This window comes from Patiria miniata, unplaced genomic scaffold (assembly GCF_015706575.1).
Source record: "Patiria miniata isolate m_02_andy unplaced genomic scaffold, ASM1570657v1 HiC_scaffold_14, whole genome shotgun sequence".
NCBI classification, from domain to species: domain Eukaryota; kingdom Metazoa; phylum Echinodermata; class Asteroidea; order Valvatida; family Asterinidae; genus Patiria; species Patiria miniata.
Window position 1 is genome coordinate 12542323 of NW_024037052.1, and position 12597 is coordinate 12554919.

Consider the following 12597-nt stretch of genomic DNA (forward strand, 5'->3'; position numbering starts at 1 on the left):
TCCCCCGCCCATACAAAAAGCCATCAAAACAAATGCAGCTGCAAAGAATGCACCATCAGCCAATCAGCGTTGTGAGCGTTTCACTTTTAACCAATAGCACCACCGCTCGGCGTGGGTGACCAACTCAGTAAGACGCATCTCAATATCACTCCCCGTCAAAGAAAATAGTGCGCACCGAATTATTTGAAAAATGGAGGAGTATTTTGTAAAATGTGATACAATTCATGAGATTTGAAAGCATTATGAAAGATAAGATATTGGATTAACTGTGGTCTCGTAAGCATTGCCCTTTTAGTGAATTTTGGGTACGAAAAATGGCCGCGGATGGACACAATGATAAGCTTAACACATTCAAGTAAAATTGCACATACGTTGCCTTATCACACAGCTACTCACGCTGTCGGCTGCTTTCTTGTGATCATTCATTTACGCACGAGCCTTTGAAGTCATTGTTGTCATATATTCGGAAGTTGTTGCCGACATTTATCTCACAATACACATCCCCAAAGTTGACGTTGTTTCGAGCGGATTATTTGACCTTCAATACGATACCTCAAGGTATTGAAGGCAACAATGTGAAGTTCATGTTATACTTGCGAATAGATTTACAGGACTTGTCAGCACAACTTAAGTTCGAGAAATACTACCATGATGTGTGCACGGGAGAGACAATACGTCGTCAAAGCTGGAATTCAACGTGAACTCGCCACACTTCGAGCCCCCTTCCTTGCTCTCGGTCTTCTGTCGGTGGAAAAGTTGTAAGTAAACGCAATTATGAAACAGAATTCAACTTATTCTTAAGGGAAAATTTGGCACAGATAGTTGATGTTGCTGACTGAATTCCCAACAAAATTTGGCACAGATAGTTAATGTTGCTGACTGAATTCCAAACAACCATGACAACTCAAACTCTCAACCTGTCAAGAACGCCAACTCGTACCGCATGCCGTCACAAAATTTGTTTAATTCGGGGTCTTTTTTTGATAACCAAACATTAGGCCTACTTGAACCTTTTAAGTAACAGCAATGAAACGTTGTTAAATACTGAATAGACGTTTTTGTTGCTTTCAGGAAATACTGTTAGTGCAGTGCTCAAGGCTAGTGTGCAAGAAGTTGTTACATCCGGGTCTGAATGAGGACTCAAAGGTTTGTGCTTCAAGATCGGTAAGTCATTAAACAAAAAAGAATCTGAGATAAGTGAAAAACCATCTGCTTTGAGAATCTGAAATTATAGTTAAGTTGGAAATATCCCCTGGAAATTGAGGGGAAATAGGAAATCTATTTTAATGTAAAACGACTCCCCCCCCCCCCCCCCACCCAAAAATAAATAAATAAATAAATAAATTAAATACCGTTGAGTTCTCCTGACTTCTTGTCGACTTTGATATTGATTTTTGTCCCTGTGCTTTTGTTTGTCAGTAAATTGGGGGGCAATTTTGAATATGAAACGAAGCACCTGTGAATTCTTTAACATGAATGCTTTTGTGTCTAGATACAATGAACACTTCGGCGTGGGCCGATCGATATCGAATTCTTGAACTTTAACCTCAACTGGAATATGAAGGTGCATGACCTGTACAAAAAAAAGGGTTTAAATAAGTCCAGCTAGTCTGACGTTCAGCCACATATACTAATTTTTTAAGGACCTTTAATATTACGCCAGGTTGCTGCCGACACTTTGGGATTTCAATATTCTCCAAATGTTTCAATTGAAGTATATCACGGATTGTCTGTCTATGCATATTGTCAGTACAAGGACCGCGTGTTATTTAGGAAGACTGGAAACGAACTATTGCAAATTTGATGAGCTTTTCGTTCAGCAGAGAAATTCTCCTGTTTCCTTATTTTTCCAAGAGAAACGAAGAGCAGCTAACGTTTAGGTTTTTATTTTGAGGTGAATTTTACTCATATTTGGATGTTTTTGATCATCAGAAACCTGTTGGAGGAAAATTAAAAAAACAAGAAAATAATGCGAATCTCAAAATGAAGAAGGGAATATTATCAAATCATACCCTGTGAAATAATTCCGCCTGAAATAGTATCTTCAACTGTATGGAAGGTGATTGCAAAATAGGGTGCCCGCGTACGTGAACACTGTTTTGCGTGCGTTAGCAACGGAATGTGGTTACGTGAACACCCCCCCCCCCCCCCAAAAAAAAATTAAATTACTCAAATGTATCCATCGAGTGATTGCCGTACTGAGTTCATTCATTGAACAGTACCGCAATGCAGACTTCGTACTCCGCAACGTAGGCCTATTGACCGACTGTGGAAAATACGGCTGTAAATGAAGATGAAATGCAGTTGTTTTGTATCGTAATAATAGGGATTTTTTATGCTTATTATTTCAGTGGATTATTACGAAATAAACGAACTTAAATTGACCCCCAGCTAAGCTTTCTGATCAGAGTTTGAGTTATTTTCTCCACTTTATAAATTTTATTACGTGAATGTGATGGCCGTGGACTAAAACTGGAAGGAGTCGTGATTAATCCCAGCGTTGCCGCTAGAGGGCGCTAGCCGATATGTACGTAGGTCACGCTCGGGTCACACTTTACCAAAGTTCGAGTGTCGTCTGCTGCACACCCTGAAAACGGAATGTGGGGAACACTTATTTGATTTTTTTCAAGGTGTTTGTTCACGTCACATCATTCATTCGAAGCCCAAAACATTTAATCTTTGTCGTGATGGCATCATCAGCCATTCGCTACATATTCAAATCAAGGTTTGTACTAGTTTTTAGCACTAATTTATTTACGCGTTACATGATCATGAAAATGACTGCGTACAATTGAAAAACTGCACAGTCTGTCTGCAGGGTGGTCCCCAAAAAGTTTACACTTTTTAAGATGCAGATTTCTCAAAACAGGGGAAACATGTTACAATAGTTTTAAGATATTCCTAAACTACAAGATGTTGGTGGTATGTGGTGAAAACGGCACTGGAAATAAAGCTAAAATTAAGAAATGGCGGCACTGGAAAATGGTAAAAAAAAAAACAGTGTCACATGCGGATTATGTCTATGATTAGCCCCACTAGTGTGGCCGTCAGTATGCTGCGCTGAACCTAAGGCCAAACACCGTGGTCCGCGCACTACTGAGGACATTTTCATAAAATTTGCAGGGAATTTCTTACATATGGTTGTATTCTACGATGTCCCATCTATCACTTCTGGGATGCTTAGGTGTAATGATGTTCAATTTTCCGAGATATTCTTGAATCTTTCTGGAGCCCATATGCACTTGTGAAACGTCCGGTGATGGCAGCCATTTTGAATGTGACAAGAGATGACCTCAAGCTGTGACGTCGCGTTTATGCAAATTGCTTGTTGAGCGAGGGCGCGAGTTGCAAATGCGACGGCTGTTTCCTGTGCCGTAGATCCTGAATAGAGATCAGTGCACGTGGCCCCCAGACGATAAATGCATGGTACAGGAAACAGCCGTCGCATTTGCAACTCGCGCCCTCGCTCGACAAGGAATTTGCATAAACGTGACGTCACAGCTTGAGGTCATCTCTTGTCACATTCAAAATGGCTGCCATCACCGGACGTTTCACGAGTGCATATGGGCTCCAGAAAGATTCAAGAATATCACGGAAAATTGAACATCATTACACCTAAGCATCCCAGAAGTGATAGATGGGACATCGTAGAATACAACCATATGTAAGAAATTCCCTGCAAATTTTATGAAAATGTCCTCAGTAGTGCGCGGACCACGGTGTGTGGCCTTTATAGGTTCAGCGCAGCATACCGACGGTCACACTAGTGGGGCTAGTCTATGATATGGATAGCTGGAGTTACCCAGCCCCAATAGACAACCCAATGATAAAACTCAGGGCTGGGTAACTCCAGCTGTGATATGGAGTGCTAAAGTGAATACGTCACGGGCACAAAATGTGTGTAAAAGACATTAGCGCATGATTCAGCCCGTGAACCAACACGCGCACGTACTCCAGTCGTTTGCACTACCGGTACACTTTCTGGTTCTAAATGACGTCGCACTTTGGTACTCCATAATGTCGACCATCGTTATTGTAGTTCTAAGCTTTGTGCATGCAGTGCTATTGTTTTGACCATGTCTCATAGATTTGCCGGTGGACAAAATGGTTTTGACCATTTTTCTGTAAATGGCTGCCATTTCTTAATCTAGGTTTTTTTCCAAAGCTTACCACCGACCAACAGCTTACTTATAGTTTTACTTATATCTTAAAACAACGTTTCCCCAATTTTTGGAAAAATGTGCGTCTGAAAAACACTAAAACGTTTTCGGACAACTCTGTAGTAGGCACCTAGGCCTATACTATAGTATTAACACTAAAATACTAAAATAGCAGCATGTTTTTAAGTATTTTTTTTTTTAAATTGTATACAGCACCATAGACATTGACCCATTAACGAGGCGTCAGTTTGGGTCTAACAACATCACTGACTAGCGTTATACAAATATTATTATTTAATAATACAAGGAATATCTCCATGCTTTTTGTTTGGTGCTTCGACCTTGTAGTTGTAGTTGTACAGTAAGTTCTTCCCATACGCACCATTTACTTGTAGGCCCTATTGATATACATAGTCACAGGCCCTGTTTCTTTGTGTAACTTGACAACAAGAAACAAATAAGAATGATAGGCCTAATGTGTTTACAAAATTAGTATTTAGTATTAAAAATTTAGTTTTAGGCTGAGTACAAAAGTTGTTTGTCTGGGCTTTTTGGAAAAAATGAAAGAGGCGGCCCCCTTTTTTCCCCCAAAGATGGCAGAAAAGATCGTGTCTAAAGGAGCCATAACCCTATCTTAATAGCTACAATTTTGCTGGAAAAGGACAATATGTTGATAATATAGTTGCAAATATATTGTCAATATGAATTTAAAAAAAAAGTAACATGTTCCTCATAGAGTTGTTACATGTCCGGTGTCTCCCTAAGGCATAAGAAATGACAATAAAATGCCCCCCTAAGGTACAGGTGTAATGCCCACTGTCCCCAGATCTAAGTGGTGTTGCTTGATAATTTAGTTACTTAAGCCTATCTGAAGATGCTGCGTAACTGTATGGGGGCCATGGGATATTAAGAGGCCTGTGTACCCCTTGACCTCCATTGTATTTTAAACAAGATTGAGCAAAAGCCAATAGGCCTAAGCAGACTAAATTACAGTAAGCAATGCTGAAGTACTTTCATGATACAAACTCAGTTGATAGTTACCTCTCTATGTTAATTGTAGGATTTCATGTGCAGCTATTAAACCCCACAAAAAGCGAACTCTCACTGAATTGAAAAAAAAATATTCTAGTCTTATACTCCAGAACAGATGGAGAGAACAATTGGTGTCCATTTTTCCACAACCGTGGTTTCATCAGCTTGTTGCATGAAGTTTATTTTACAGATGTTGAAATTACGATTAAATATTTTTAATAATTTTGGTTTTAGTTGGATCAATTCATTATGGAAGATCAATTTTTGTTCTTCAGATTCAAGCCACTGATTGTTGGTTCTGTCGTGGGTGGTTTTGTTTGCTATGGAACATACCGGCAAAAGGTAAGACCACAACAAGTTTTTGCCGCTTTGTTACCAAATAGTAAAGCAAGTGCACGGATGAAACAGGTATTGAAAACGAAAAAGAAAAAGTTTCTATTTTTTATGTAAATGATTTATTCTTTTTTCCTCAGAAAAGTCCACTTCTGGCCAAAACATCATTTGCCTCAACTTCTAGTGCAAATACATTTATGGCCGAGACAATTACACCTGCTACCACCCTCGAGGTTTGCTTTCAAGATTTTATGAAGTAGAATAGATAATAAGCAACAATTCCTGGTGATAACCCTAAGGTTATGAATTTAATATCGTCGCCTCAGCTCAACAAGGCCGTAATTCCATTCTGCAATAGAGTCGCATCTCGCGCGAATATGCTCCATGCAACAAGGTCGTTTCTCGACGTCCATAGACTTTGCGTGTACATCCGGGTTATTTTAAGCAAGATATGACCTTTTGACATTCTAAAACTCACGTTTTGCGTTCATAACTCCATTTTGCAACAAAGTCGTATCTCGCGCGAATACGCTCCGTGCAACAAGGTCGAATCTCGATGTCCATAGAATTTGCGTGTACATCCGGGTTATTTTAAGCGAGATACGACCTTTTGACATTCTATAACTCGCATTTTGCGTCGTTCATGCCATTTTAGGAGATACGACCTTGTTGCACTGACGCGACGATATCGGGGATTTTTCAATATTGATTTTTTTTTTAGTAAACAGTAATTTAGGGTTTTGATTACAAAGTGAAGTTCTCCAGTAATGAAAACCACTACAATGATGATGTAGATCTTATGGAAGCAGAGTGCTCTGAACATCTAAAAGCTGTTTACTTTCACAGGTTATGGACCGTACTGGAGATAATTTCACAGGTTGTGGACCATACTGGAGATTAAATTAGTCCCACGAATGCATATCACATGAACATTGGGTCTGAATAGAGGCTAACCAGGTTTTCCACTTGCATTGTTTCTAAATAATTGCATCTAAATAATGGCACAACTGATGATAACGTTGCGATACGTGCATTTATTTCCAGCAAAGCTCAGCCATGAAGTCAAGAATGGAGCTGTTCATCATGAAAATCCAGGTGAGGTTCCCAGTCATCCTGCCATTGAATGAATTTGCATCGAAAAGGCTCTGTGCATTAAACTGCAGAGGGCGCTGTTTAGCTTGCCATTTCAGTAAGAACTCCAGTGAGTTGTAGCCACATCCGTCAAACGTCAAATCATAACGGATGAACAATGACAAACGAATGTCTTTGTCTCAATTTTCTTGTCACTGGAATTGAGATTGGGAGTGACTTGTGAGGACTTGACTACAGCTCTTGTAAGAGCTCGTTTGAGCCCCATTATCCGCTCCGTTCACAAGTACCCCCTCACCGGCAAAGAAAGTGCAGTTGGGGGTGACCAACCAACGCCATTTTGCCTGACTGCAATTTTGCGGCGACGCGCGGCCGTACCACTGCGTGTACTTAGTACAAATCCCCTAGTGTTTTTGCGTCACACGCAAGGAACGGTGTGCGTCAACCAGCTAAATGTCCCACCCATGGGAAGTCGTTGCTAGGTAAAAGGGCGCCCTCTTTTTTTTGGCGCACGGAGCCCATATTCTGGGCTTCAGATCGATGAAAGGGAAGGGATCTCTTATTTATTTGGCCATTGTAAACGAGGACAGTGTCCAAAATTGACATTCTTCATTTCTCTTCTTCAATGAATGAATAACTTGAAGATTCCTTTTGATTTTCGGTTTCTCATTCAACAATGAGTTGTCCAGCTGTATCAACAAATTGTAAATAAAAATATAATTAACACAACAATATATCAATAAAAATGTAATTAAATGCAGTTAGTATTTTTGTTGATGCAGGCTGACCTTTGCAGAGCTCTTGAAGAAATTGAAGGCGAAAAGAAGTTTCTTGTCGACAGATGGGAAAGACAAGCAGTAAGACATTTGGTCATTTATATTATTTCAATTTAACACATTTCTTGGACTGGACTCATTTACCAGTATCTCTGTCTACTCGATTTAAGAGCAGGATGTATACAGTTATGTTAGTCTGCTAGATACAATTATGCCATAATTTTGATTGTAGTTAGTCTTTAAAGTGCTACTTTCTCTATATAATAATTACTCGATTTAAAAAATTCTTCAATGGGACTAGCATGTTTTTCAAGAAAGTAAATTGTTTGTAAAGTTACTCGTCGTTATTCAATTTTTTTTATTTATTTAAAAAGACAATCTGAATTAGAATCTTTATTTGTGGAATGAAGTTGCAAAAGCAAAGGAATTGTGTGCTAAAGCAGTGCCTTGAAATTGAGCCAAAATTGTTTATCTTCAAGCACACTTGAATCTTGGATTTCTGATTGGTCGATCCATGGCATCGTATTATCACATATCACTCTCAGTGTATTCTAAGATGTGGGCACCATTCCTGATGCATGTACATGTAATAGGATAACTGCTGAAAAGAGCCAAAATTGTTACCTTCAAGGAAACGTGAATCCTGCATCCTGATTGGTCGATCCATGGCAGCAGCAGTGTGGTATTATCCCATATTGCACTCAGTGCATTCTTAGATATGGACGATACTCCTGCTGCACGTACATGTAATACGATAACTGCTGAAAAGATTGTGTGCAGTGCATATTCCATCTTTACTGTGGGTCAAGTTTGCTTGAAGATAAATTCGTTATCCAACTCGTGCTCATGAAAAACGGAAAATGTAGTGCGTCTGTGTCCCATATGCCACTTGGCCTTCAGCCTCGTAGGACGCAGACGCATAGGACGCACTACATTGTAAGTTATCCCGCGAGCGCGAGTGGAACATGGAATAATTTATTTCGACTGTTCGGCCACGTGGTATGTGGGACACAGATGCACTACATTATCCACGTTCCACGAGCGTGAGCGTGATAACGAATTTATCTTCAAGCAAACTTGACGCACAGTAAAGATGGAACTAGTACGCTTTACGCAAACCTTCACGGTTTAGTGCATGCAGCTGAAATGTCGCTCGCATCTTGAAATAGCACAATACGCAGGGTGTGATATGGACCTTGCGATACAGTATAATATCACAATGTTGTTGCCATGAATCGACCAATTAGGATCGAGGATACAAGTTTGCTTGAAGATGATATTCCGTGTTCCACTCATGCTGGTGGGATAATTGATCAAGTTCTTCCTTGCTTTTCACAGGGAGGGGGAGGGGTGACCTGTCTCATAGAGGACGGCAAGGTGTTTGAGAGAGCTGGTGTCAACGTGTCTGTTGTCAGTGGGGAACTTACATCAAAAGCTGTTGCACAGATGAGATCAAGGTAGGTAAGCCCCCCCCCCAAAAAAATCTCCGGTGTCTGGTATGGAGCTTGCCCAAAAAGTGGTGCGGCGACGCAGCTTTTTTTTTTTTTTTTCTACCGTTTTTTTTGGCTTCAAATGTCGGCTGATGACTGCAAATGGTGCCCGACTAAACTTAGTGCAAATATATGGGAGTCCACAGAGGCCACATAAAGCTTATTCTCGATCATAACCCCATCTAAAAACACGTTAAAATTGTGCAGCAGCAGGATTCCACTCAAACTAGTGAGTTTGGCGGTTTTGAGACATCATCTTTTATTGGAAAAAAAACCTTTTTCATTTTGCCGACGCGCATGGCTACGGCGACACGCGTGCATACCAGAAACCGGAGACTTTTTGGGGGGCCTAATATAAGAAATATCCCCAAGGTAATAGGGGACAAAATAGAAGACGAAAATTATTGTCACCGCGGACAAAGAAATTCAAGAACTCAAATTCATTATTTATTTTCTATTAAGAAACAATTACCAGAATTAAGTGCAAGTATGCAGAAAAGCGTTGAATTTCACTAATGTATCACTGGTCATAAAGCAAATAAGATTACATGTATATACAAGATCTGCATTAATGTCCAGGGTGAGTCCAAAAAAGCTAGACAGGTTTTAGGGTCGTTGCGTTTAAATGGTGATATTCTTTGAATGGATTGAGCAATTTCAGTAATTTTTCATCTAAAAGTAGCTTATGAAATTGGCTTTCCAGTCATTATTATTTTTGGTGCTGCATATTTTTTGTAAAATATGAAATTTATTTTGGGGTTTGGGTTCCACTTTTTTTGACTCACCCTGTATTAATTACACTGAAGGATTTTTTTCATTCAAATCTACTTAAAAAAAGTTACACAGTGGAACGCCACTATAACAAACATCGCGAAATTGTTTGTAATAGCAATCGTTCGGTATAGCGATTTTAAGCTGCTGGTGCTCCGGTACTCGCTTTTCAATAAATAGCGCCCTTCAGAACTTCACTCTGCATGCCCTGTTAGTTACTGACAGATGACTTTGAACACATGCCAACTATTGAATTATGTAGTTACACAGTTTTTGAGCTTACTTCCTACAGCAATGGGTTGCTTTGCCATTCTACTCCTTGGGGAATTAATGGCAAATTGTCACTCTTCTGTTGACATCAACAACAATGTTTGGTACGTTTTGTACACAAAAATCAGGAGCCAAGCACGATGTTTGGTATAGCCAAATGTTCGGTATAGCGACGTTCCACTGTATGTGGAAAAACACTCAGTGTATACTATCATGCTTCAAATTACACCTCTAATAGTCCCATGTAATGATTATTCAGATTAACACTGATTTGTACAAGCCAATGAAGCCACTACTCCGGCATGCAACTTTTTTTCAGATCACCTGAGATTTCCTCTTTTTTGTCTTCCCATGTGTGCCATTGAAAATAGAAAAACACTGTACAAAGTCATGGAAAGATTTGAATTTCCTCTTTTTTTTGTAAGTTCCCAGTTGCATGCCTGACTACTACAACATGCACCATGTATATTTACAGTTTATCAGGCTGTCCGTCGTTAAGTTCTGTTGATATCTGATAATTAAACTAAATGTGGACATTTTAAAAACTTTCTTCATTTTTTGAATACCAAATAAAAAGCGGAGGAATTATGATGTAGTGCTTACCTAGCCAAACTTATTTAACATTTATGTACAAGTATCTTCTGAAAGAAATGTCACCATCTGTACCAACTTTAATAGACCTTTAATAGACCATATCTGATGTTCGCGGAATTTTGAGCTATCGATCCATTTATAAGAGTGTCAATCACACTATTATGCCACCATGTTTGTTTGCGTTATATGCCTCGCTCTGATTTTCAAGATGGCGTACTAAAAATAAATTTAGTTATCATTTGAATGATACAAAAAATGACCAGTCATTGCCTTAAATGGTCAGACATCTGCATAACTAAACAGAGGTTGTCAGATCAAGAACTAATCACAAAGGCATTTCTTTTCTTACAAAATTCAAATTTCCAATTCATACTCAGTGCTCATCTAGCTTAATTTTTAAACAAATGTACAAGTATCTTCTAAAGAAATTTCACCATCTGTAACAACTTTAATTTCTCTCTTATTAATAGATATTACCATTCCAGTGATAAAAAAAAGACCAATCATTGCTATGAATGCAAGCGTCTGAAACAGAAAGTTGTCAGATCGAGTCCCATTGACAAAAGCAGACTTGTTATAGATAACTAATTCAAATTCACCAAAAACTAGGATTAAAAAGTGTAAAGTTTTGTCTGTTATTTACAGAGGGAAGAAGCTAGACGAAGGGAAGAAGTTACCCTTCTTTGCCGCAGGAGTAAGCTGTGTGATCCATCCGGTAAGTTGCTTGAAACTTGTAATAACAGTGTTTGTTATATCGCGTGCTTGGATACTATAATTTCATTTAGGACAGCCATGTGTTTGGACTCATTTCGCGCATGTTTCGCGCGGAACCTGTCGGGCTCGCTAGCTTTGCACAACGAGAAGTTGAGAACTTCAACGTCAAACGCTCAGTCTCATGTCCCATTGGACATCAAAATCTGCGGTAATCAAAGGTTACATTGCAGTGATATAGTTATTTCTGACACAGTAAGTTACAACCGTGTATCTTAATTTGAGTTATTGGCATGATATAACAAAACAATTGTTGACTGCTGTGATGTGGGATATGACGTTTTTAACCCCCTCGTGGACGCAAAGCATGCATCCCTAAGTAATCTATATGCAGGAATTATAGATGGTGTGTGTGACCTACTCATCACAGGCTAACACATTGGTGCACCAGACCTTGCACAGTGCACACACATTGCATTGAATACACCAAACTTCGCTCAAATCCAAAGTATCAGGAAAAGGTTGTAAATCATTAGTGTAGTCATGGATCACAGCCTACAAATGCTTGGCATGGAATAACTTGTTAACCCATAATATGGATGCTGCCTTGCAGCTTTTACTTTGTTATACTGAACAGAAATGTCAAAAAATGGAATAAAAAAAAGTTAAGGGAAAAAGTTAATCACATGATAATATTTACAAGATCTACATTTAACAAGTTTTTGCATGAGCATCCAATTCACGTGGCATGGCCACAACACGGTAGTCTGAGTATCACTCGTTATACACAGAGCCTTCTCCTGTCTAACGTCTGATATGTCAAAGCATTCAGATTTATGCAAGCCGCGCGCCAGCCAATCGGAGTTGACCTTACTAAATCGCACGTGACGTCATTTCATACCAAAATCAGGACTAACGCTGTGATTGGTCAATTCGAATGCAGCGCTTTGTAATACAACATGATACCGAGTGCCACGCGCCGTGATTGGTCAATTTGAATGCAGCGTTTTGTAATACAACAACAGCCGGGGGCGCATTCGTGTAACATGATACCGAGCGCCGCACGCCGTGAAATTTTTTTTAAAAATCCATGTCTATGATGCGCAACGGGTGAATGACCGAAGACCCAATAGACCTATAGAAAGCGCCTGCTGATTGGTCAAAATCTAGGAAGTCAAGAGGCGGGGTCTTGCCTAATTAATCAGCAAATCTGTTCGCGCATAATAGACTAATAACAGGGTTGCATGCTTTAAAATGTTGCTTACATGTTTAAAGTGATTTTATGCATAAGCCAGAGATGAAAAGTTCCACTTCCTGTGGTTCTTCTCCAAAAGTCCAACAGCTGTTTGTGCATTATTGTATTGGATTCAG

The 12597-nt window shown here is 39.5% G+C and overlaps 1 protein-coding gene across 2 annotated transcripts in view; it reads left to right on the forward strand.

Moving 5' to 3' along the window:
- Positions 1-417: 417 nt before the first annotated feature.
- LOC119722099 (oxygen-dependent coproporphyrinogen-III oxidase-like) overlaps positions 418-12597 on the forward strand; it is a 29490-nt gene continuing 17310 nt past the window's right edge. Inside the window, exons 1-8 of one of the 2 annotated variants that reach the window (XM_038192124.1) lie at positions 418-758; positions 1072-1164; positions 5468-5534; positions 5666-5758; positions 6570-6620; positions 7397-7471; positions 8729-8847; positions 11161-11230. In XM_038192124.1, coding sequence (XP_038048052.1) covers positions 1133-1164; positions 5468-5534; positions 5666-5758; positions 6570-6620; positions 7397-7471; positions 8729-8847; positions 11161-11230 — 507 coding nt within the window. In that variant the 5' untranslated portion in view covers positions 418-758; positions 1072-1132. Of the gene's footprint in view, positions 759-1071; positions 1165-2174; positions 2726-5467; positions 5535-5665; positions 5759-6569; positions 6621-7396; positions 7472-8728; positions 8848-11160; positions 11231-12597 lie in introns of those variants that run through there. The other variant, XM_038192122.1, reaches the window with a different exon arrangement.